General features: G+C 43.4%; 2 protein-coding genes across 2 annotated transcripts; one reads left to right on the top strand and one right to left on the bottom strand.

Annotated features, from left to right (window-relative positions):
* Nucleotides 1-5,929: 5,929 nt before the first annotated feature.
* Nucleotides 5,930-9,140, bottom strand: LOC145404738 (hemocyanin B chain-like). Its single transcript, XM_080276292.1, has 3 exons — nt 9,062-9,140; nt 6,492-8,015; nt 5,930-6,357 (listed from the first exon to the last, which is right to left on the bottom strand). Exons 1-3 carry the CDS (start codon nt 9,138-9,140, stop codon nt 5,930-5,932), a joined length of 2,031 nt encoding a protein of 676 aa, XP_080132418.1.
* A 1,720-nt stretch (nt 9,141-10,860) lies between these two features.
* Nucleotides 10,861-15,270, top strand: LOC145404737 (hemocyanin B chain-like). The gene is made up of 3 exons (XM_080276291.1): nt 10,861-10,939; nt 13,185-14,708; nt 14,843-15,270. Exons 1-3 carry the CDS (start codon nt 10,861-10,863, stop codon nt 15,268-15,270), a joined length of 2,031 nt encoding a protein of 676 aa, XP_080132417.1.
* The last annotated feature ends 11,177 nt before the right edge of the window (nt 15,271-26,447 follow it).

The following is a 26,447-nucleotide window of genomic DNA, read 5'->3' as shown; positions in this document are numbered from 1 at the left end:
GTCTACTCCTACTTGTGTGTTTAACGAATGTTAACGAATGTTAAAAGGTGCTAGGAGTTACTGATCACTTTAGGACTACATGATAATGCACTCAACTATCGTAGACTTTATCGGTGTTTGGGGAGCATTTAAGAAGGACAGCAGTTTTGTATGTTTTCAGATGGTGGGGATGTGATTGTTATGATGTGAGTAGGTACTGATGTGGTCCCTTATTCCTCAGATGAGTACAGGAGATGCCTCCGCCTGGCGCTCATAACTTACTCGTTTATTATTAGTTGGTTATTACTGATTTTATTGTTGCTGTTGTTGTTGTTACTATTAGTATTAGTATTAGTGTTATTAGCAGGCAAAGTCCCAACGTAGGACTCGGTGCTGTTCGCAAAGTTCTTCACTTAACGAACCGAACCCCTTTTCATTCAAAAGTAAAGTCATCGTCTTGGCCTCTACTATCTACATGCCGAATCTCAGAATGATAAGTTATCTTGAAATATTAAAAAAAAAAAAAAAAAAAAAAAAAGTGCTTAAATTTTTACTCTACCCCATAACTAACAGACATGGAAACTTTGACCAGATTATGGTAGGATTATTATTTTTATTATTATTATTATTATTATTATTATTATTATTATTATTATTACCTTTTTTACTCTATTGTTACCCATTCTTTCCACATGACCATACCATCTCAAGACATTCTCTTCGATTCTGGTGTCCACCGACTTCCTCACTCCACACCTTTCACGAATCACATTATTTCGTTTCCTATCCATCCTCTGTACGCCACATACATTCCTCAGCAGTCCCATCTCCACTGCTCTTACTCTTGACTTTTCATTTTCATGCCACACCATAGTCTCACACCCACATGTTAGAGTTGGCACTAACACTTCCTCATGTAAGCCTCGTGCAGCTGCAACACTCAAGCCTCTGTTTCTTATCAAGGCCTTCATTGCACCAGCCACTTTTCTTCCTTGTGTCACTTTACTTTCAACTTCTTTTGCACATTTTCCTCTCTTTTCTATCACTGTACCCAAGTATTTGAACTCTCTCACCAATTCCAGTCTCTCTCCATTCACTGTGACATCACATCGGGAGTCACCTTCTCTCTCAATAACCCTCACCTTACTCTTCTCTACATTTACTCTCAAGGCATGACGCTCACAGACATCAGCAAAACTCTGCACTAGCCTACTGAGTTCTCGTCTGGTACTTGCAAGCAGTACTGCATCATCAGCATACAACAAATTTGAGATATTCCATCTATCACCATTCATTACCAGCGCCATCCCTTTCTCCATTACTCGTGTTTTTACTTCTCTCATCACCCCATCCATACATATATTGAACAACCAAGGGGACATCACACAACCTTGTCGCACGCCCACACCGATCGTGAACCACTCACTTTGATGCCCATTAACCCTTACACATGCTTCGCTACCATCATAAAAACTCTTGACAGCATCTAACTGCTTACCATCTATACCATTCATGCTCAAAACTTTCCACAATCCCTCTCTGTCTACTTGTCGTATGCCTTTTCCAGATCCATAAATCCCATAAAAACCTTATGGTCCTTCTCACTGCAAATGCTTGATCCACACATCCTCTGCCACTCCTAAAGCCACCCTGTTCATCACTCACTATAGGACTTCTGATATCTCTCTTACTTTCTCTGTAATAAATATTCCATATACCTTCCCTACCACACTCAATAAACTTATGCCACGATAATTCTTGCACTCACTTCGCTCATCTTTATTTTTGTACAAGGGTACAATCTATGGGTACAATCACAGCCTTTTTCCACTCTTCAGGCACAAAAGGTATACCTGAGCAAATTTAAAGGAGGGAGGAGGCGAGGTAGGCCAAGGAGAAGGTGGAAAGACATGATGGATGAGTGTGTGAGGAAGAGTGGTTTAGAAGTCGGTGAGGCTAGGGAACTGACAAGAGATCGAGCTGGCTGGATGAATTTTGTGAGGAGAAGTGCGTGATCAGGGATTTTGGCACCCCTTGTGAGCATGGCAGCGTCTGGATTGACTTAATCGGATACTCTGTGTGAAGCTGCAGAATGTGGTGAATGTTTTTTGCGTATCTGGTGGAGCCAGGATTCCGGGGACTTGAATGATGAGTGAATGGAAGTGTGGCCTATTTGGATTGGGCAAGTTTGTGCTGTCTGGACATTGCTACTCCTCACCCTGCCCTTGGGTGGGAAAGGAGGTCCGGATGATGATGATGATGATGATGATGATGATGATGATGATGATGATGATGATTTTCATCATCATTATTATTATTATTATTATTATTATTATTTTTATTGTATTATTATTATTATTATTAGGCGTAGTAGTAGTAGTACAAAGGCGTAAGAAGGAAAGCAAACATCAACGGACCTGTTGGTCCTTTCGTCGCTGCAGTAGTAGTAGTAGCAGCAGCAGCAGTGTTTTTTGTTGTTGCTAGCAGCAGCATCGTCGTCGTCGTCATTATATTAATTGTAGCTGTTGATCAGGATGGAAGGTGTGCTTGTTGTCTTCTCTTTGAACGTTTATTTGCTAATCTTAATACCTTCCATCCGGTGACCTGATTTTGCCGCATTCACAGTGGCGTCAAAAACACTCACCCACTCACTCACTGAGTAGCTGTGCCTTCTTGAAGAATGAAATCTGGCAAAGATGCAACTATAGTGTTTTATGAACGTCACCTTTATGGGGAGACGGGGGGAGGGGGTGATGAGGGGTATTGGTGGTGTGCAATGACCACATGGAGTCTTTGGTGGTGTGTCTGGTGAGCGTCAGTGGTTTGCCTGGGATTTTATCTGAGGTGCAGGTGGTGTGGATCTGGGGTGCGTCTGGGGTGTGTTTGAGGAGTGTGTCCGAAGAAAAAGAACAGCTTATGGAATGTGCTGGGTGGTGGATGTTGGATACGGTAGGAGTGGGTGCGGCAATTAAAGGTGTACTTTGCCTTGTTCATTTCATTCAGTCTATGCCAACAGACGATCTTGTTCTCTCCAAGGAGAATATATTTTTACCCCTGTTTGTTTGTTTGTCTGTTAGCGGGATTACTGTTAAGCCGAAGAGAGATTTGGTCAAATTTGGCGGGTATATAGCCCCTGTCCCAAGGAACAATCGGTTAACTTTTGAGACCAATCCCGATCATATTACAGATTCTGGATCCGGAAAACACTTTTTTGCGAAACCCTAATCAGTGATGAGAACCTAACCGATTATGAAGGGTGGTTTGGAAATTACGTTGCCCTTGTCGAGGAGATGCGCCCCGGTGAATGCCCCTCTTATTCAGTCTGTGACAGATCTTTAGTAGGAAAGGGGTTAATGCAGGCTATATCGAATCCCTCTAGCTGGAAGATGTCACTCTGTAGCTGAATTAAATTGTCTGAAGATAGTAAAAATGAAAAAAAAAAAAAAGTATTCTCTGCCTGCAGGAGATAACTTTCTGTTGCTTTTCTCTGGTTTCAGGTGACTTGCGTTTGCGTAGCACTTTCATTTCGTTTCTTTTATAAAGGCTTCAGCATGCTTGCATGCGTCGGCCTTCATCAACTAATGGCGGCTTTCCACGCTGATTGATCTCTGGCAGCCTCCCTATTCAGTCCCTTATTCCTGAGGTCACACTCTATGACCTAGATTAAAGGGTGCTTCCTAGCTCTGGGGGACTGGTTCTCCCAGTACTTATTCTCCAGTTCTCTAAGAGAATGTTGGTTTGTTCTTCATGCGCAAAGGATGCTGTGTTGTGACAATGCATGAGGCGGAGTAAAGCCAGTGTTGGAATGTGGGTGATGTGATTGGGTGTGATGTGTGGTGGTGGTGGTGGTGGTGGTGGTAGGGATACTCGTTTGCTAAAGGTAATATGGTGTGGTGATGTGTGGTGGTGGTGGACATACTGGTTTGCTATAGGAGTGGCTTAATAATATGTGGTGAGATGTGGTGAGGTGATGTTTATGCCAGCCAGCTGACGATTGTACAGGATGAAGGTAATGGACTCTGGTGGTTATGCTGACTGAAGCTGGACTTGCTGAATGTGATGTACGAACATATGGTGAAGGTCATGTTGGCTGAAAGATATGCTGGCTGACGATCATGCCAGCTGACAATTTACGCTGGCTGGCGGTTACGCCGGCTTATGGTTATGCTGACTTATGGTAATGCTGGCTGATAGTAATGCGGGCTGATGGTTATGCTAGTAGACGGTTGTGCCGACGGATGGTTATGCCGGCTACAGCTATGCCGGCTGATGGTTTACCAATATGATGCAGATACTATACAGTACGTTAACCTCTTGAGTATGATGAATTCTTCCTTTTTTCTTTATTTTGCTACCTGCGGTGGCGCGGTGGTTAGCCAACTCATCTCGTAATGCATAAATCCCGAATCTAGGGTTCCAGGCCACGTCTGGTGGACATATGAATTGGCAGCTGGAATGGAGTCCTTTCGTGTGTATGCATATGTCCATATCGTGTCGGTTTTACTAGTTACGTAAATAGTCTATGATACATAACATAGCCAGTAAAAACGTCAATTTTCACTTGCGCCACTCTTCCTCTAAACACCCCTTTCCCATTCGCACTTCGCCAACATGGATGAGGATGAATTTTGACTCACTCTCCCTCTGAGCAGAAGGTCTGCTCCTGCAGTTGACTTAGTATGGAACTGATACATATACCACCAGATAATTTCATCAGCCTATGTGAGACCTTTCGTTGAGACCACCAGCATTATGTTGTACTCTTCATCTTTACCCATCTAGATGACGTTATTTATTATTATTATTTTTTTTTAGCTCGCTACCTCCAAACGATTTTCTTCTGTCTGGGTAAGTGTCCATTAACCTTTTCAGCAGGTTTCCTTTTTTTATTCTTGCTACATACAGACAATTTTCTCAGGAGAGGTCTCTAGTAGTAAACGGGTTAGTACTGAGAACAAGAAAATATAATTAAGTTCCAGCATTTTACAATCATTTATGGAACGCTTGTGGTTATCATATGTGATCAGCCTGTATCCTACATGACAGTGCAGTCAGCAACGATGCCGAGAAGCCAGACATACTCTGTTTCAGCCACCCTCTTCAGAACTCATTGTCAGAAATTGAAGGTTTTCCTTTCCTTTGCAGATTTATATTTTAAACATATGGCCTCTTACTTGAAACACTTCATTGTCCACAAAAACATGAATGAGATTTCCTGATGGTACTGATACTTGTTATATTTTGCAAACATGCAGAAGCTACTTACATACATAAGTACCAACATATTTAGCACCTTCAGTATGATGAAGTTTTTTTTTTTTTTTTTCTGCTGTTAGAGGATTTCATTCATGATAGGGGAGACATCATGTAGTAACTGGGTTAATGAAAGTTCTCTTACCCGTCAGAATGAAAAAGTCTCCTAAGCTTAATAAAATCGTCTGATGGTAGGCTGAAGAAAGTACAGAAATCGTCATCTTAGTGAAATGGTTTAAAACAGAGTAAATGAGCGTACGATGTTACATACTGCACAGACAAATTAACGCTAACCTAAATAACATTTCGACTCAGCATATCGCACCACGTAAGCATGAAACCGAGGAAGTCACAGGGTATGATTAGCCTTCCTATATAAGTGAACAAATGACAAGAGGTGGGATGCGTGGTGGGTGTGGCAGTGGAGTGTGGTGGCGAGGCAGAGAAGCTTCAAGTGTATTGTCTTACTGTATACTGAGACTTGAGGAATTACCATTAGCAGTGATTGATTTTGTCTGTGCCAGGCAGGTGACATTATGCTGAAATATGAAAAAAAGAAAAAAAAAACACTAGAATTGCATGTCAAGCTTTATTTTGGGTAGATGTTATACAACAACAGTTTACATCATTTGAAGAGGAGGCTTGCGTAACTAGGGTAGAGATCACCTAAGAATGGTGGCGAGAAAGCTGCCAGTGCTCAGTGCTCTGCAGGGTCGTGATAAACTCTGACCAGGATGCTCTCGATGTTGGGCGTCTCAATGAACACCCGCTTGTCAGGAATGCGGCGATCTAGAGGGTATCCCATGGGCCGCTTGTCAGGGAATGGTTGGCCGCGGACGCCGCAGTGGGCGTGAGAGACGCCCACATCACCCTCGCCCTCAGTGTCTTGGCCACCGTCTGTCACTGCAACCACAAGTAGGAACTCCATGCCGTTGGGCTGACCCTTGGGCAGCAGCATCCTGCTGGGGATACCGCAGGATCGTTCATGATCGTGCAGGTCCAACTCCTCGCCCCTCCGCACGGCAGTGTCGGCCTTCCTTTGCAGCGTGTCCAGGCTCAGGGAGTCCGGCACAGTCACTGAAGACTCCTGGGACTCTCGTAATACGTGGTTCTCTCCAACGCCCACTAAAAAACGAAAATCAAGAGTGGAATTAAAGACATATATGATAACAGTGACGTCTTATTTAAGGTGAAACTTATGATGAGTACATCCTATTGTTTGAGAAATGCTTTTGTTAAAAATAAATTACTCCACTTACATTTCTCCCAGAACTTATCCAGTTCAATACAGTGCCAGCGTCCTTCATCCCAGGTGAAATCAATCCCGTTCAAGTCCTTCCTTGGACACAAGAAGATGCGAATGGTTGCCAAGACATCCTTGTGGTTGTTGTTGATGATGTCGATGTTGTAGGCAAAATCATGGTGGTTCAGACGCTTGACTTTTGCAGAGATGTCCACATCTTCCACATTGTCCGACTGATCCACTGCATTCTTCAGGCTAAACTCAAACTCCTCAAAGAACGTCTTCAGTTGCCCGTCGATACTAATTCTGTCGACCACCACGCCGGGAAACTCCAGGTCTTCTTTGGAGTAGGGCGTGAGGGAGTCCTTGTGTTCCTTGAAGATGCTGTCGATGTACTTGTGGAGTCTAAAGAAACTGGGGTCGCGGGTGGCAGTCTCGAAGTGCTCCATCACGCCGGGTGGCATGTTGAACTTGCCGTGTGGATCCCCCTGGCGACCCAGGATAATGTGAGCAGTGTTGTGTAGAGACCCGTAGTACTGTGCGTTGAGGCTGTACGCGGATGACTCAATGATGTCACCAAGGACATCGATGCCCTGGTCGTTCAAAATGTTAATCTTATGTCCTTCTCTGTCCGTGATGTAGCCGTGAGCAATGGCGTCCCGGATTCGTCTTTCCACGATCACCAAATCACGCACTCTGGCCACTCCGTCCACGTCCTCGAAATGAATTTTGTCAGGACGAGCAGGGAACTGTCCACCGTACTTGTAGCTGGTATGTGGGGCAAAACCTTCCTCGATAACATCCTCCCAGTGCAGTTCATCCACCGGGTCAAGCCAGTTGGAGAGACGTTCAGAGTCAAATCGGGCAGTGAGCTGGTGGTGAGCCCAGAAGAACAGTTCACCCTTGCGGTCGATGTGGTGGCCGTAAATATCATTCCACCAGAAGGGCAAGTCCATGTGCCAGGTGACGTGGTGGGTGTTCATGCCGATATCCTCACCGAAGTAGGCTACCCACGACTCACGGTTCTTCTTGGTGCCGGTAAACTGCATGTCGAAGGTGCCAGGGGTCTGGGTCATCTTGGCCGTGTAAGCCTTCTGGATCACTTCGTCAGTGGTGAAGAGGTGAGGAGTTACTTCGTAGAGTGGAGGAAGAACAACATGAGGGGTTACTTCAGAGTGAATCACGGCCACATACAGTGCGTACACAAACTGTCCTTCGTTCATGCGCTCACGGAAATAGGCAGCGTTGTTGACAAATCCAGCCCAGGTCTTGCAGTGAATGAGGACATCGAAGAGCAAGAGGGCCTCTTGTCTCTGGCGGGGGTTGAATAGTGAGAACCAGTGGTGCTGCTTCAGGGTGTTGTGGTCCCTCAGCTCGTCCAGGAGGTGCAGCACAGCAGCTCCACCATCACTGTACAGGGACCTGTCGGCTGCGGGATCAAAGTTAGTGGCAGCATGGACCAGGTCAGGGTACTGCAGCTTCTCGTAGATCTTGTCCAGCAGGTGGTTGATGTCCTGCTGCTTCTTGGCGGTCGTTACACCTGGAGCAAGACAAGTGTACACCTAGATGAGTTTAAGCAACATTGAACCTATTGTAAAAAGCATCGCAGCTCTTGCCAAACAAAGATCAAGCTTTATGATATATGGTCTACCTTGCGATTTCTACTGCTGGCTGAATTTAATCACAGAAATCATGTTTAACTTCATGTGATAACTATTTGGATATGAAAATATTCACATATATCTGAAACCGAAAATAGGCACAGTTATGAGAAAAACTACATGAAGTTGATGTTATCTTAGGAGTTACTTTAAAAACTGATTTTTGCTGTACTACAAGGGCAATATTGGATAAGAGAGAGAGAGAGAGAGAGAGAGAGAGAAAGTGTGTGTATGTGTGTGTGTGTGTGTGTGTGTGTAGGAACAGTGACTGAGTATGTACCGAAACTATGAAGAAAAGGTTATGAGTACAGGAACAGCAATTAGATTAGTATGTGCGGAATTGTGAAAGGAAAAGTATGAATATAGAGTCGATCAATATATAATATACAGGGGAAGATTTCAGATAGAAAGTGACAGTGTAACGAGTAATTTATTATGTTTGTAGGGAAACTGCGAGGGGAAAAGTGTAAAAAAAAAAAAAAAAAAAAAAGCAGACTAATTATGCGGTTATAAGGAGTTTTTCTTTTTCGTATTTGAGTAGGAAGAGTAATCAAGTAACTGAGATGAAAAGTGGAAACTATATTATTATGTGAAGAGGCTGAGAGAAAATGTGCAAATGTAATAAATGTAAGTAGGTCAGTGTGTGTGTGTGTGTGTGTGTGTGTGTGTGTGTGTGTGTACCTTGTTGTACAATATAAGTGTAAGAACAATGTGAGAAATGGTTGCATTTGAAAAAAAAAATAATAAAGTGAAGGCGTGGATAAAGAGAAACGGGAGGAATCAACGACAAAGTTGAGGGAGAAATGTGTGAGGGTAATGATAATGTGGTGAAACGAGAGAGAGAGAGAGAGAGAGAGAGAGAGAGAGAGAGAGAGAGAGAGAGTCAAAGAATAAAGCAAATTAATGAGGCAGGTAAGAATATTACCTGCACCATCGCTCTGTACGTTGTGTCCCGGCCAGGCAACAGCCAGGGCCAGGAGTGAGCACAAGACCAGGACTCGCATTGCCTCCACAACACGGCCACTGTTCACTTGCTCCAGCCTCCCGCGCCTTATATAACCGACATCACCACTAGGCCTACAGCACACTATGCCGGTGCTCCTGACCCCACAAAGGATCCTCATCGAGACACCCTTGGTGATAGGTTAGTTAATCCTGAGTGAAATACGTGATCACGCTCCGGACGGATGCTAATATCGGGGTCTAGGGGCGGTGGCATGGATAGGGGCAACTGATGGAAAGCGTACACTTTAGCCGTATCCACAGCTCTAACAGGAGCATAGTCAAATAATTGTAATTCGGGAAGAGAGAGCGAAATCATGCAGCGTCATTAACGTGAGGATCACATAATTTTCACGTTCAGAACTGTTCAGCGTCAAAATCATTGACTAGGTCTAAAGTTTACTTAAGCTTAGAGGATGCTCACTTAATTTTTTCATAAAAGTTCAAGTATTATAAGTTCAAATATTAACGAAGTCTGGAGAGAGAGAGAGAGAGAGAGAGAGAGAGAGAGATGGATATAGGTACAGTATAGACAGACAGATATATAGGCAGGTAGATAGATGACATGATAGACAGACAGACAGGTAAGTGACATATAGATAGATAGACAGACAGCGAGGTAGGCAGATAGACAGATAAACATAAATAGATGGCTAGATAGATATAAATAGTTACACAGCAGATAGATAGACAAATAGACAGATAAGCAGCTTGACAGACTGACGGACAGGTAGAACCATAAAAAATACTCTACAATAAAGACTGCAGTATGTACTGTGCACTGGCTATTGGTTGTATTGCATTATCATAGACAATTAAGTTAAGGGTGCGTACCAGAAAAATAAAGTACAGTGTCACTCTCACTCTCTAGGCACTTAGTCGCTGCTAACATACAAATGATGCACAAAAAAGAAACAAAGAAATTAAATGCTCGTCAATAGATCCACTGCCACAAGAATTCATTAACACTGCGTATTATTCTTTTTTACGTCGCATATCGAGTAAATTAGTCACAACACTTATTTTTAATTTGCCATCCCCTACGTCCTTGATGATATGCAGTTAGTCATAAGCTGTTGACGTTTACTATGTTAGATCAGTGCAGATACCGTGTAACCACTTGCGTGAAAAATTTAATTACCACTTAGGGACTGAAACTGTTATTGCCAGGTGACAAAAACAGCACTGTACCACTGAACTGAAGATGATGATAACTCTGCGATATCTGATACACCAGGTCCTCAGAGCCAACACTGTCGGAAGTAGTGTTGCTTGTCATCTTGCATTTTTCATTCAGTTTCACTGTCATTTAACGAAACAGACTTACACGAGCTTTTTGTTATATATATATATATATATATATATATATATATATATATATATATATATATATATATATATATATATATATTATTCATTACAAAGTACAGAGCTGGGCACATGACTCTAACAAGCATGGCCCAGTGGACCGTGGCTGCAAGAACAGTGGTTAGTTCTCGACGTCCTTGCTTTTCGAATCACACCTACCAGATAAGCACCTGCCCGGTGCGTGATTCCATGTTTCCCTTAGAGCTAGCTAAACCTATCACTAAGTGTGTTTCGATAAGGATCCTTTGTGGGGTCAGGAGCACCGGCATAATGTGCTGTAGGCCTAGAGGTGATGTAGGGTATATAAGGCGCGGGAGGCTGGAGCAAGTAAGCAGTGGCCGTGTTGTGGAGGCAATGAGAGTCCTGGTCTTGTGCTCACTCCTGGGCCTGGCTGTTGCCTGGCCGGGACACAACGTACAGAGCGATGATTCAGGTAATATTCTCATCTGCCTCACTAATTTGCTTTATTCTCTCTCTCTCTCTCTCTCTCTCTCTCTCTCTCTCATCAATACATTGTCTTTATCCTCACGTATTTCTTCCTCCCCTTTTGCCTTGACTTCTGTTTCTCTTTATGCACGCCTTCACTCTCGTTTTTCTTCCACTGTAACCTTTTCTCACACTTTTCTTACACTCGTATTTTAATTTAAAGTACACGCGCACACTCCGTAATTACATTTATTGCAATCACACTTTTTCTCTCAATATTTTCACATACTAGTATAATTCCTATTTCAACACTTTTCATCGCAGCTTCCCCACATACTAACCTCGATACGCTTCCTACTCAAGCACTTTTCATTTCTAATTCTTCCTCATACGAATACTAAGTCTTTTATTCACTCTTTCCCCCCTCACAACTTCCCTACACACTACGTAAATTACTTTTCTTACACTCCACTTACACTTTTTATGTGAAAGCCTCCGCTATATTCTTACTCGTTGATATTTACTGACCCTGTATTCATTCCTTTCCTTTCACAGTTCCTCACATGCTAACCTAAAGACCGTTCCTATTCTCACATCCTTTTCTTCACAGTTTCGCTACACTCTAACCCGGCCACTGTTCCTCCACTCACACTTTTCCTTTTACTCTTTCTTCTCGCATTTACTGTTCTTGCACTCACTCTTTTCAATCCACACATTTCTAATATAGATAACTGCTCTCCCTATGTTCATACTGATGTTAAATCCATATTAACTTGCTCCTCATACTTGATGTACATGCACATTAATCCCACGGTTACTGACTAGACACTAATTTAACTCAGTAGACCCATGGATCGTGCACTCGTACTGATCACACTGATTGCACACTCACACTAATCACACTGTCAACTAAACACAAATTCACACTGAACAATCACTCACACCGATCAATTGCTCACAAATCATGCACTCATTGTCCAAGCACTCACGCTAATCATGCACATACACTGATGACTGATCACACTCTCACAATGACCACACTTTCACACTGGCCATGCAGTCGCTGAACACTCGCTCACACCGATCAAAAAAGCACGCTGATCATGCATTCACACTGAACATATATTGTTCCTCTTCTTCCTAATCTCTAAAACATGATATATATATATATATATATATATATATATATATATATATATATATATATATATAGATAGATAGATAGATAGATAGATAGATAGATAGATAGATAGATAGATATATTACATACAGTTTCCGTATACACCCACTTGTTGTATTCTAAAATTGTCCATACAACCACACTAATTCGACACACACACACACACACACACACACACACACACACACGTCTCCACTATAACACCTACAGTAAACACACACACACACACACACACACACACACACACACACACACACACACACACCGCTCGCTGGTGCAGTGGTAACGTTCTCGCTTGCCAATTGGTGGACGGGAGTTCGCGCCTCGCTCAGGTTGCGAAAAGTTTCACTGATGAAGTGGGTGGTTACTGTCCCCCTTGAGCAAGGGGATGGGTGTGTGTGTGTGAAGGTCACAGCCTTGCCCTTAGATCGGACTATATGAGCTCTCAGCTCTCTTCCGGGAGGGTAAAAAGCTGACGATCACGACCATCAAGTGATAATGACCGACCCGACCCGGTGAATTACACACACACACACACACACACACACACACACACACGTCTCCACTATAACACTTACAGTAAACACACACACACACACACACACGTCTCCACTATAACACCTACTGTAAACACACACACACACACACACACACACACACACGTCTCCACTATAACACCTACTGTAAACACACACACACACACACACACACAGACACACACACACACGTCTCCACTATAACACCTACTGTAAACACACACACACACACACACACACACACACAGCTTATAAAGCAAATCATAAGGTAGTCTCCACTTCATCTTTTTTTTTCTAATTTGTACCATTTCCCAGATTCAAATATGTGTCTATATTTTTATATCCATTAAGTTCTCCTATAAACTTAAGCATAACTCCTATAATTAGATTCAACCAGCGGTAGACATCACAAGGTAGACCAAATATAAAAAATCGTCATCCCAAGTTTATGTTTGGCAAGAGCTGCAATACTTTTTACAATTGGTTCAATGTTTCATAAACTGATCTAGCCTATGTATACACTTGTCTTGCTCCAGGTGTAACGACCGCCAAGAAGCAGCAGGACATCAACCACCTGCTGGACAAGATCTACGAGAAGCTGCAGTACCCTGACCTGGTCCATGCTGCCACTAACTTTGATCCCGCAGCCGACAGGTCCCTGTACAGTGATGGTGGAGCTGCTGTGCTGCACCTCCTGGACGAGCTGAGGGACCACAACACCCTGAAGCAGCACCACTGGTTCTCACTATTCAACCCCCGCCAGAGACAGGAGGCCCTCTTGCTCTTCGATGTCCTCATTCACTGCAAGACCTGGGCTGGATTTGTCAATAACGCTGCCTATTTCCGTGAGCGCATGAACGAAGGACAGTTTGTGTACGCACTGTATGTGGCCGTGATTCACTCTGAATTAACCCCTCACGTTGTTCTTCCTCCACTCTACGAAGTAACTCCTCACCTCTTCACCACTGACGAAGTGATCCAGAAGGCTTACACGGCCAAGATGACCCAGACCCCTGGCACCTTCGACATGCAGTTTACCGGCACCAAGAAGAACCGTGAGACGTGGGTAGCCTACTTCGGTGAGGATATCGGCATGAACACCCACCACGTCACCTGGCACATGGACTTGCCCTTCTGGTGGAATGATATTTACGGCCACCACATCGACCGCAAGGGTGAACTGTTCTTCTGGGCTCACCACCAGCTCACTGCCCGATTTGACTCTGAACGTCTCTCCAACTGGCTTGACCCGGTGGATGAACTGCACTGGGAGGATGTTATCGAGGAAGGTTTTGCCCCACATACCAGCTACAAGTACGGTGGACAGTTCCCTGCTCGTCCTGACAAAATTCATTTCGAGGACGTGGACGGAGTGGCCAGAGTGCGTGATTTGGTGATCGTGGAAAGACGAATCCGGGACGCCATTGCTCACGGCTACATCACGGACAGAGAAGGACATAAGATTAACATTTTGAACGACCAGGGCATCGATGTCCTTGGTGACATCATTGAGTCATCCGCGTACAGCCTCAACGCACAGTACTACGGGTCTCTACACAACACTGCTCACATTATCCTGGGTCGCCAGGGGGATCCACACGGCAAGTTCAACATGCCACCCGGCGTGATGGAGCACTTCGAGACTGCCACCCGCGACCCCAGTTTCTTTAGACTCCACAAGTACATCGACAGCATCTTCAAGGAACACAAGGACTCCCTCACGCCCTACTCCAAAGAAGACCTGGAGTTTCCCGGCGTGGTGGTCGACAGAATCAGTATCGACGGGCAACTGAAGACGTTCTTTGAGGAGTTTGAGTTTAGCCTGAAGAATGCAGTGGATCAGTCGGACAATGTGGAAGATGTGGACATCTCTGCAAAAGTCAAGCGTCTGAACCACCATGATTTTGCCTACAACATCGACTTCATCAACAACAACAACGAGGATGTCTTGGCAACCATTCGCATCTTCTTGTGTCCAAGGAAGGACTTGAACGGGATTGATTTCACCTGGGATGAAGGACGCTGGCACTGTATTGAACTGGATAAGTTCTGGGAGAAATGTAAGTTGAGTAATTTATTTTTAACAAAAGCATTTCTCAAACAATAGGATGTACTCATCATAAGTTTCACCGTAAATAAGACGTCACTGTTATCATATATGTCTTTAATTCCACTCTTGATTTTCGTTTTTTAGTGGGCGTTGGAGAGAACCACGTATTACGAGAGTCCCAGGAGTCTTCAGTGACTGTGCCGGACTCCCTGAGCCTGGACACGCTGCAAAGGAAGGCCGACACTGCCGTGCGGAGGGGCGAGGAGTTGGACCTGCACGAGCATGAACGATCCTGCGGTATCCCCAGCAGGATGCTGCTGCCCAAGGGTCAGCCCAACGGCATGGAGTTCCTACTTGTGGTTGCAGTGACAGACGGTGGCCAAGACACTGAGGGCGAGGGTGATGTGGGCGTCTCTCACGCCCACTGCGGCGTCCGCGGCCAACCATTCCCTGACAAGCGGCCCATGGGATACCCTCTAGATCGCCGCATTCCTGACAAGCGGGTGTTCATTGAGACGCCCAACATCGAGAGCATCCTGGTCAGAGTTTATCACGACCCTTCCGAGCATTAAGTAATTAACACTACCAGATGACCTACCATCAAGTCATGTAACCTCATTCATAGTTTCACAAGGCGTATTTACTTTTTTGTATTTTTTTACTACTGAATTCACCTGAAATAAAAATTGGTATGCTCTTAGTATGCATTATTCTTAATCATTCTCAGGGACAGAGAGAGAGAGAGAGAGAGAGAGAGAGAGAGAGAGAGAGAGAGAGAGAGAATGTTTGAACTGGTATACCATGATAGTATATTACATTCACTGTTATAATATACTAGAGGTCACTGATGGCTCTGGCTGTTCTTTGTGAAAATACATAATGTTACAGTACGGTGTCGGTGACGTCAAGATGATACATTCAGAGAATTAAGAAATTCACTGCAGCCAGAATAAGGAGCTGCATAGTACGGGTCACCTGAGCAGCACAGCGTTGAATGAAGGGATAATGGGCGCCCTCACTTACCATAAGGCTTTCTTTACTTGTCAAATCCGTATCACATGGTTATTACTCACGCAGCCAGCCCATCTCGCACTATGCCCTTCTCTAGACCAACCCGTCTTCTATTCCAGTGATCCACATCTTACTCCACAAGTCGCTAAAAGAGTATACGCACACTCATTCCATCGTACACAGTCCTAACACTCTCTACTCCTAATCCACATGAGAACTCAAGAAAGAGGACAGCTACAGTAAACAGGCAGACCCATGCTATGCAGCTCTTTTGAGAGTGTGAGTTGACTTGCAAAACAAGGCAAGGTTAAGGTCCCCACACACGATCAATGTTATGGATCAATATATGGTACTGATCAATGTTACTGATCGTATGTGGGTTATATTGGAGGACTGTTCATTATACTGACGACATCAAAAAAAGTTTGATTTTCTGTCAATAATATTGACAAGATGTCAGTATTATTGATCGTGTGTGGTAGCTTCAATAGTATTTATCAATATTTTCCCAGTCTCTTCTGATAGCTATAGAAGGAACGATGTCAGCATCCACAAATATAGAAGATCGGAAGTTTATTCTTGAAGTTATTCAAGTTTACCATAGCCTTCCAGCTCTTTAAAGGATAAAATCAGATGAATATAGTGATCGGAACAAGAAGGTGGAGTCAAATAAGATATTACGTAGATAATACCAAGAGAAATTCTCAGAGGCTACCACTGATGACGTGAAATAAAATCAATACTCTTCTTACAAATTTCAAGATGGAACAAAAAAAGTTTGTGGTTCAGAAATCGGGAGTGGCGACCGATGAAGTTTATGAATCAAGGCATCGGCACTTTGAAGATATGCTTTTCCTCAGTGATCAAGAAACACCTTCAGTGTCAAGGAGTAGCATCGACGTCATGGAGGAAGATGATAATGAAACACTAGTGAGTAACTGCTTTTAATTTATTACCAATGTAATCACTTATTGCCTACGTGATCCTACACAGCCTATAAGCACATTTAAATATATCCATATGGCTTTCGGTTCATCAACCATCCTTTCATCCAACATCTCTTTCGGTGTTTTTTTTTTCTTTTTCCCATCTACTGCCAGTGCTAAAGCAAGTGCCATAGCACCATCACAGTCCGTATCCATGCTTTGATCTTTTCAGTTTGACGTCCGTTATACCAAAGAATATTGATCAATAGTATTGAACACCTTGTGGCCGCCTGGTTTTTTACAATTATTGATGTCAGTATACTGATATCAATATTACTGATAGTGTGGGGGGGCCTGAAGTAAAAAAGACATTCCTCGCCCACCAGACTTACTAATCGAAACTGGTAAGTAACCAAACGGAACGCCATTCGCTACTGGAAAAAAAAAAAAAAAAAAAATATATATATATATATATATATATATATATATATATATATATATATATATATATATATATATATATATATATGGAAATTTTAGAGGAAGGGACTTTATACTGGCGTGCTACATAAATGATCTTCGTAAAAAAAAAAAATGTCCTAGGGGTAACAATCCCTTTCAAAGGATGACGTCGTATAATTCAGTCATGGTTCTTACTCATGTGTTATCCACTTTAGGAAAGGTCTTACGTAGTAAAGGCTTAGTGAAGGTTAAAACTTATCTTTCGAGTTCGAAATGTGTCTCCCAAGTTTATTTAAACTGTCTTTTAGTAGCAAGAATAAAATGTAAAAGACGCCATCGTAGTGAAAAGGTTGAGTCATATGCCTATCTAGCCTATTCTTGAAGTTATTCATGGAAGAACCACAACTGTAATTACACTACATGGATAATTCTAATCATACACTGTATCCAAACCAGTGTCGATCTGTCACCTTACTACATAATAACGTTTTTATTTTTTCTCTGGTCTGAAACCATTTGTTCGTCGATCTTTCTCCTTACTACATAATAACGTTTTTATTTTTTCTCTGGTCTGAAACCATTTGTTCGTCGGTCTGTCTTCTTACTACAGTATAACGTTCTTATTTTTTCTCTGGTCTGAAACCATTTGTTCTAGTTCCTTTTGGCTGCATACTTTAAAATCCTAACTGATACACTCATTAATTCAGTCACTTAAACGCCTCATTTAAATTTCTCCTTGCCATAGACGTTTTCTATAAAGGGTAAATGTAATCTTTTCAGCCAGTTATCATCAATGTCGAGGGTCCCCTGTATTAATACACTCTTGGTGTGATGCATCAGAATCCTAGAACTCTTTCTTTTCTATCAGTTTCTCAAGTGTTTGATTTGCATTCAGTATCTACGATAGGCCAGTGGATGAACCCTTGCTGACTTAGTTTATATGCTAAAATCTTCCTAAGTGGTCTCTCACTTCATACACTGTAAATGACTTAGCTTTTCTCTTTTTTTCTGTTGATGTTAACCCTATCAGACAACAATTCTGTGCAGGAAATATATCCCTTTCTTTAAACTGGGTAGCTAACTATGTCCACTTGACGCACCTGAAACTACTCCAGGCTTAAAAAATGAGCAAATGACCTAAGTGGTTGCATATGTATAAGTTCAAAGAGAAAATTATAAGAAAACATTTACTCCGTCCAGCTTTGGTATTCCAGCTATAACAAGGACTGACGCTATTAGGGTCACAGCGGAGCGAATGATAAGGGAGATTTACAGGGGGAGGAGAGAAGTAATTGTAGTAGTATTGTGTGTGTGTGTGTGTGTGTGTGTGTGTGTGTGTGTGTGTTCAAAAGAAACTTACCCAGCACTTCCTGATCCATCCAGAAGTAATGGAGTTATGGTAATGCTGGTGGTCGGTGGTGATAATGTTGGTAGTTGGTGGTGGTGGTAATTTTCATGGTTGTTGTTGTTGTTCGTGGTGGTAATGGTGGTAGTTGTCGTGGTGGTAATGATGGTAGTTGGTGGTACTGGTGGTGATAATGATAGGAGTTGGTGGTGGTGGTAATGGTGATAGTTGGTTGTGAAGGTGGTGGTAATTTTGGTGGATAATAGTGTTAATGGTGGTGGTTGGTGGTAATAAGCGCGGTGGTGATATTCCTGTTGGAGACAATACAGCGATTAATATTAGTGTAATCATCATCCAACATATAATGTGTGTGTGTGTGTGTGTGTGTGTGTGTGTAAATATAAATAAGTCCCTAAAATATTAAACGTTTTAGAAAGCCAGACAGAATGAAAGGCTGAGAAGGGGAGAGGGAAGGAGGGGTTGAAGGGGAGGGAGGTGGAAAGAGGTGGTGGAGGGGAGGAAGGAGGTAAAGGGGAGAAGGAGGGAGGGGGATGGAGGGGGACGGAGGAGTAGATGTTCAACTAGTGAATTTAAAGCATCACTATCAATGGGGCCGTGTGGAGGACAGTACAGAGAGCAAATAGAGAGATACGTGTTATTAAATTTTACTCTGCATGCGACAGCTTCCAGAGTAGAATTTAGAATCACTTCCGTTTGTGGGTGTGATTTGTGTGTGTATATGGCAACTCCGTGACCTTCATATCTTCTATACGAGTGATAGTGTTTGAACTGTGGAGGATCAGGATGATCCTCCAGGCTCGTCTCCTGTAAACAAACAACGTCTGGCCTGTGTATTGACAGCAAGATTGCTATATTGTGTAACTTATTCCCGACATCTCTACAATTCCACTGTAATAGAGTGAATGTGGCGGTTTAAGATTTACGAGGGTGGCCAGTATGCTTAGTTTTTTTATGCCTCCCGCGTCCAGGCGAGTGGCTACCGGGGGACCTTTCCCGGTTCTTGTTCATGGAGACTTCCATATTTTCGTCAATGATAAGGCTCCCAGACTCCACCGAGGAAGAGCTATTCTTTCTCTCCCTCGCTGGACCAGGAGCGGGAAGGACATGAGGACGTGACTGCTTAGTGAGGGTGATCAAATTAATTTTGTCAGACTTGTCAGGCTTCTGTTTTGGCCGCACTGACTGCGAAGGAGCAGCGGCAGCCTGAGAGTATGATGTAGCAACAGGGATGTCCGTAAGAGAGTTGGAACGTACAGGAGCCTCAGACTGAGAGGTAGGGCGTGGGGCACGAGGAGCGAATGTAAGGTCAGTCTGTGTCTCAACGGCGCACATCACTGGACGGGACACAACCGCAGATGCATAGGAGATATTAGGCTTGGGAGTTGCATGCAACTCCTTCACCTTCTTCCTTGCATCGTAAAAGGAAATGCCCTCAGTTCCCTTCACTGTGCAGACCTCTTTCTCCTCCTTCCACTTGGGACAAACCCTCGAGGAAGTGGAGTGAGCATCCTTGCAGTGAAAGCAGCACTCAGTCTCGGATGTACAGTTGTCAGCAGAGTGACCTACAGCCGCGCACTTGCCACGCACGATGTTGGAAGCCCGACAAGCCTTTTCATGGTGTCCATAGAGCTGACATTTTGAACAACGAAGGGGATTGGGGATGTACGGTCTTACATTTACAATTTCATATCCTACTTTGACATTTGTAGGTAGAGAAACTTTGCCAAAAGTGAGGACAACAGTGGCTGTCTTCGTCCTTACGTCTTCCTGAAAACGGGTGATGAATCTGGCATCAATGATATCCTCCTGAGTAAGTTCCTGTATGATCTCTTCCTCACTCATCACCATGAGATCCCTGCAAATGATAACACCCTTGCAGGAATTCATGGATGTTGGGATCTTGGCCTCGATATCATGGCAGTGAAACTTGCACAGCTTCAGGAAGTCTAACTTGAGAGGAGTTGAACGTCTTAACCAGGAGGTCTCCATTTCCTAGTTTTTTTACTTGTTCCACCTCTCCCGCCGAGGATGAGATGGAGGGATGGGGTGGAGAGGTATATGAGAGAGGGGGGTGTGAGCTGGGAGCAGGGGAGTGAAATGGCGGGGGACAGGGCGACTTGGAGGCGATTTGTTTGTGGCCACCCCAAACGGGATTGAGGCGTCTGACAAGAGATAGATAGATAGACCTCTCTCGCACAGTGGTCAATCACCTTCTTGACAACGAAGGGATTAAGTCTGGACAGGGGAGTGGAACCTAAAGCATGAAGTGTCACGTAGGTCGCATTCTCAAGGGAAACGTCAAGTGGGGATCGAGTCTGGCGTCCGTCAGTCTGGGGCCGGTCAGTCACGGTAAGGTGATTATCGTCAGGACTACCTCCCCCCCTGAGGGGGGGGGAGGCAGTAGGGGCGTCCTCCATAGGTACCACTTCCCCCTCCCGGGGGAAGTGGGAAGAAAGAGAAAAACGAGCAAGGGACAGAGTACCTGGGGAAGACACACTTAGTCTGAGATCAGATTACCCTCTCAAACCACTCTCGGGAGGACGCGCCTGTGTGTCACTCACACCCCTGAGCGATCAGTGGGGGGTACACTCCAGAGGTGAGTAAGCAAAGGCAATCTCAGGAAACAGATATAGACACTTACTATATCTCTAAAGGGCTGGGAGGAAAATTAGTGCTAGCTAACCTAACTTTTAATCGCTTTATTTACAAAACTAATGCCGGTGAGGCAGCCCTGAAAGCTAGAGGAGAGCCAGAAAAACACGTCCGAACTCCCCACGACCATACATCAAGTCCGACGCTGACGATGGTTGTCCCGCCTGCAAGGTCGTTGCCGATCCTTGTTCACCTGGTGTCGGGGCAGTTGCGGGGAAAAGGGGCGCAGGTCAGTAGTGGACGGGTGACCCTCTTGCCCTGGGTCACTAGCCCCCCCCCGTTGTGTCTTCCTGGGGTGGTGGTGTGGCGGTGGCCCGGAGGTGGGGTGGGGGGTGGCGGGGTTGGTGGTTCGGCGGCGGGCATTTTAGTAAGGTTGGCATGAGTCTTCTTGGTTACTAGACCGATTTTATTGACATTTGCTTAGGAGCAGGATAGATGAGATAGAGGGGGAGAACGAGCGAGAAGTGGAGAGGGAAGATGGAGAGTGGGAGAAAGAATTGGTAGTGTTGAGAGGGGGAGACGACATGGAGTGGGTGAGAAAGAATGGATAGAGGGATGAGAGATGGAGATGGAGGGAAAGATGAGATTGAGAGAGGGAGAGGAAGAGATGAGATTGAGGGATGTGAGATGGAGAGGGAGAGAAGAGATGGAGAGATGAGACTGAGGTATGAGAGGGAGAGAGGAAATTGAGGGAGATGGGGAGCGAATGGATGGAGGTTTGATGGAGATATGGAGAGAGAAAGAGGGACAAGAGATGAAGGCATACGTGAGAGAAGAAATACAGTAGATGGAAGATTAGATGGAGTACAGTATATGAGGATCATGTGAAGGAAAGAGCAGCCAGATGATGTAGAAGGACGGGGGAGATCGAGGATGAGATGGAGCCATACGTGTTGGAGAAAGGGCAGTCATGATGACGAACAGGTTGACATGGAGAACAGTTTTCTGGCCATCCCTTTTGATATTAAGGCTACAGACAGTTGAATAGATGCTTAGATTTCAGATATTTTATTTGTTTACCATATTTACAAAATATAGAACAATTCTCCGTAATCCGTTTTCTCTGGTCCATAAGGTAAGATTACGCGTTTTCTATGGTCCATAAATGCGAGGTTAATAATGAAGGTAAATTGCTAATCGGCACTTTTCTTTCTCTCAGGATGTTTTATGTATTTTTTTCTATTATTTTTATTATTAATATTATCAATCAGACGGTGGGTTTGTGTCGCTATAAAAATCTTCCAGAAGGTCCCGGATGTTCTGCTCGACTGAGGCTGGCAGCCATTTTGTGAGGGGTATTGGTGAGTGGTATGTAAGAGATGCAGCAGGTTTTTAAGTCAGAATTGTCGTCAGCGGATGGGAAGACGTCCAAAAACGGGCCAGAAAGTCTTCAAAGATTCCCAGGAGCAAGAGGGAAGACGGTGACATGAAGTGGACATCGGAATAATGGGTATAGATCACTCAAGGGAAGCGTCTGTTTTGTCACTTTGCCGGCCCATACCTAGAGGGAGAGTTCTAAGGTGAAAAATTTTTGTGAAAATGAAATGCAGGCTCATACGATATTCTTCAGTGCGATTTGTTCAGTTTTGGCAGAGAATTTTGTGGCAATATGGTTTAGATTTAGGTTAATATAGGGTAATTGTTGGGGGCCCCTGGCTTACCTGATGTGAACCCCGCAGATTGTAGGTTTACCTTTTTGCAGGTAACCTCCCTGCTTTTGAGGGCTCAAGTATTACAGTTATTATTATTTTTATTACTATTTTTGTTGTTATTGTTATGCTGGTTGTTTTTAGACCGACTTCTCGTTCTAAAGACACCAGCGACAGAGCGGGGTCCTCTTTCCAGACCGGAAATAGAACACTTACAAAGGAACAGGGCATAAAAACACGGCAAGATACCTTATCACGTATATTGCCTAAGTCCAAGTTCCTTACAATATACATACAATGGTACACTGAATGTGGATGGGGTATAGTGACAGGTCAGTTAACCCGCCCCGTCCCGACCACTTTTTCACCACTGGTACCCCCAAATCCCGATCATTTTTGGACCCAATTTTTTTTTTGCTAAAACTTTCGCTTTTGGTCAGAAACAATGGTCAGTCACCAAGAAAGTGTTCACCGGGGTCCATAAGTGGCCTAAACAGGTATACGTTTGTTATACCTGGTACGGTACCGTTTTCTGTGGAGGTGGTCTGAGGCTCTCCCGTTTTCTATGGTATTATAAGTCTGGGAAACCAATAAAAGTAAGTAGATATGTATTTATTACAAACATAAAAACATGTGATACAAGAGTAAATTGGATTTTATACAAAAAAAAAGGTGAAATAAGCATTGTACCATCGGGCGAACCGAGCGAAATCGGCCAAACTGTTCACTGATTAATCGCTAACATTGCTGATTCATGATACATATCATTTTTTCTACTTACATAATACATCTCCAATAACATACCATTTTACATTTTATAGAACTGTTTTTACGTATTCACAGGCCATTCGATAACATTTAGCGTAATGTTAGCGCTTATTTACGTAGTGAGTGAACTCGCTGTGACTGTTGTTTCAACTCGCATTGTGTTTTTTCAACTTACATAATGCTTTCCTAATAACATTATACACTTTTCCACTTTAGAGAACTGTTTTGAGATAGTTTCAGGCCTTACGATAATATTTAGCGTAATAATAGCGCATAATAACACGGTGAAGTCGCTATGACTTATTTCAACTTACGACCTATTTTTGTACTTATATAATACTTCTCCACTAACGTTACACATGTTTCCACTTTATATCATTGCTATCACATAATTGGAGACCCTACTATTCTACTGAGCGTCATATTATCGCATATTTACACAGTGAGTGTTATCGCGATATCATTTGTTTCAGCTTACACTAGTCTTCAACTTGTAAATTACTTTCCTACTAACATTACACCCTTTTTCACTTTATATCATTGCTATCACATACAGACCAGACTGTTTTACTGAGCGTAATATTTTCGCAGATTTACACAGTGGGTGTACTCGTGATATCAATTGTTACAGCTTACACTATTTTTCAACTTATACATTACTTTCCTGCTAACATGACACCCGTTTCCACTTTATATCCTTGCTATCACATATTTACAGACCAGACTGTTATACTGAGCGTCATATTTTCGCAGATTTACACAGTGGGTGTAGTTTTTATATCACTTCTTTCAACTTACACTATTTCTCAACTTATACATTACTTTCCTGCTAACATTACACCTGTTTCAACTTTATAGTGGCTTACGTTTACAGTAGTGCACATGTGTAACGTGCAGGTTAAAGGTAAAATACATAACGTTATGACCTAAATCAGTTGACTGGTAATGTAGTGCATTGTTAAATGTACACATACATAAAACCTTACATGCATACAGCACATGGACAGTATGAATGATCAAGGAGGCTCTAGCATTGTGTACTGGCATTCATTACCTTACACGTGCAGATAAAATCTTGTTCACACACACACACACACACACACACACACACACACACACACACACTTGATCTCCCTTTGGCCAGCAGAGACAAAGGGGAAAGTACTAACGCATGTGTTCTTTATTCATGTTTGATTTTTTGGTATGGACACATTACACATAAATAATCTCAGCAAATAATGATGTTTTGTGTACTGAAATAAGCTGTTTGCCAAGGTCTGTATAGTTATAGTAGTAGTTGTAGACCTAGGCTTATCTCAAATGTGCATCCAGTCAACTACAGTCTGAAGTGGCTCTCCTGTCAGGGAAATAGGTAGGGAGTTGAGGGATGTTTGTACAGCCAGGCAGTGGAATTGACAGGTTATAGAGTGCCACCCCAAGAATGCATCCCTCTAATCTTTTAAACTCATTGTGTCCAGGCATCTCAAAATGAACGGATCATGAATTTGACCCTCTTATCTTATTTTCGTTGAGCTTCTAGCCATTAGTTCCTTCTTCCTTACGTAAAAAAGAGAGAGAACACCAGTTTATCACAAAACAGTCCTTCATACTTTTTCTGTCCCCATTCTGCCCTATGTTTGCCCTGTAATCATTTATTCGTATCACCAGGGCCCTTTTTTATTTACTTGATTCTTTTCCTTATATGCTGCTATCAGAGGCACATTTTGGTGCTCCCTTAAACCCCTCAATACATTTTTCTTGAATTAGTAGCAAAGTGGCTAGCGATATTGGTAGAGAGAAAGAGAATAATACAAAAGGTAAAATGAGTACCTAGGAAAGTTGTGTGGTTACCCAGATGATAGAGTGCCCTTGTATCCCAGGATGGCTTAGGAAATGCCACAGACACAAAGGTCAGTTGCACAGAGGAGCACTGCAGCATAATTATCTCTGTATCTATCAGACTGTCTGTCAGGCTGTCCGTTTATTCTTCTGTCAAACTTCCTGTTTATCTACCCAGCCATTTTTTGATCCATTATTGCCCCCAGCTTTACAAACAGATAGGGAGCTGTACTCGGTGGCCAACTGTAGGGGTCGGAAGGAAGGGGAAAAGCTAGGACAGAAGGAATAGCTTACTAGTAAAATGATCGGGGTTGGGTAGGAGGTGGTGTTCCATAATTTTCAAATACCCCCTCTAAAATATGGAGATGGTCTGTCTGAGTGAGGAAATAGCATTGCTTGACTAAAGAATCAAGTCTAACCCTCTGTACATATCCCTTGATATGTGGACCCCCAAATTTAGCATTTTACCCTCCCAAAACGCCTCCCGATAGTCGTAAATATTGAAATCCAACACAGGAGACCAAATATATGGCTTTTTATTTACAGAAGACAGTAGGCATAAACAGCAAAATAGTTCTTAACAGCAAACATACATTTCAGATAGAATAATGCTAGGATTTAAGTCCATAATGTTGAGTTTGAGGAAGTCGAAGTCCACAGTTTGTGTCATGGTACATATCCTGTTTACAGACAGCTAGTTCTGCTGGCTCAGAATTGTGTCCATGGCTTGACTAGTCATTCAGGACACCTCTGCATTACAGGTAATGTTATTAAGATACAGCTTAAGATTGGCTGCATACGTGTTCATTGGCAGCTTCTTGTGGTCTTTCATCAACCAGAACAGATCACTGGACTTTGGGAGGGAGAGTGACGTGTCCCGAGCATAGCGAACCTCCAGGTAGAGCCGTCCTACCTTGATGCCCTCATCTATGTCAGTGGCTGCAACATATCAACTTCCAGCAGCTGATGTCAAAGGGCCTCCCATTCCCTTTGGTATATCAAGGTCTTTGTTTCTCCGACGATCTACCGCTACATTAGCAATCTCCTTGTCTTGTAAGCCCTGCTTCTTCAGTTCC

This window comes from Coenobita brevimanus, chromosome 64 (genome assembly GCF_032717465.1).
Source record: "Coenobita brevimanus isolate Jiangsu-jjx chromosome 64, ASM3271746v2, whole genome shotgun sequence".
NCBI lineage: Eukaryota > Metazoa > Arthropoda > Malacostraca > Decapoda > Coenobitidae > Coenobita > Coenobita brevimanus.
The sequence above is the reverse complement of the archived record's forward strand: the minus strand, read 5'-3'. Positions and strand labels throughout refer to the sequence as shown.

Bases quoted from the DNA above. Each gene is read 5' to 3' on its own strand.
- LOC145404737 (XM_080276291.1), top strand. From the start codon at position 10,861: ATGAGAGTCCTGGTCTTGTGCTCACTCCTGGGCCTGGCTGTTGCCTGG. The intron at 10,940-13,184 runs GTAATATTCTCA...GTCTTGCTCCAG, and splicing joins CGTACAGAGCGATGATTCAG to GTGTAACGACCGCCAAGAAG. The intron at 14,709-14,842 runs GTAAGTTGAGTA...TTCGTTTTTTAG, and splicing joins GGATAAGTTCTGGGAGAAAT to TGGGCGTTGGAGAGAACCAC.
- LOC145404738 (XM_080276292.1), bottom strand. From the start codon at position 9,140: ATGCGAGTCCTGGTCTTGTGCTCACTCCTGGCCCTGGCTGTTGCCTGG. The intron at 8,016-9,061 runs GTAATATTCTTA...GTCTTGCTCCAG, and splicing joins CGTACAGAGCGATGGTGCAG to GTGTAACGACCGCCAAGAAG. The intron at 6,358-6,491 runs GTAAGTGGAGTA...TTCGTTTTTTAG, and splicing joins GGATAAGTTCTGGGAGAAAT to TGGGCGTTGGAGAGAACCAC.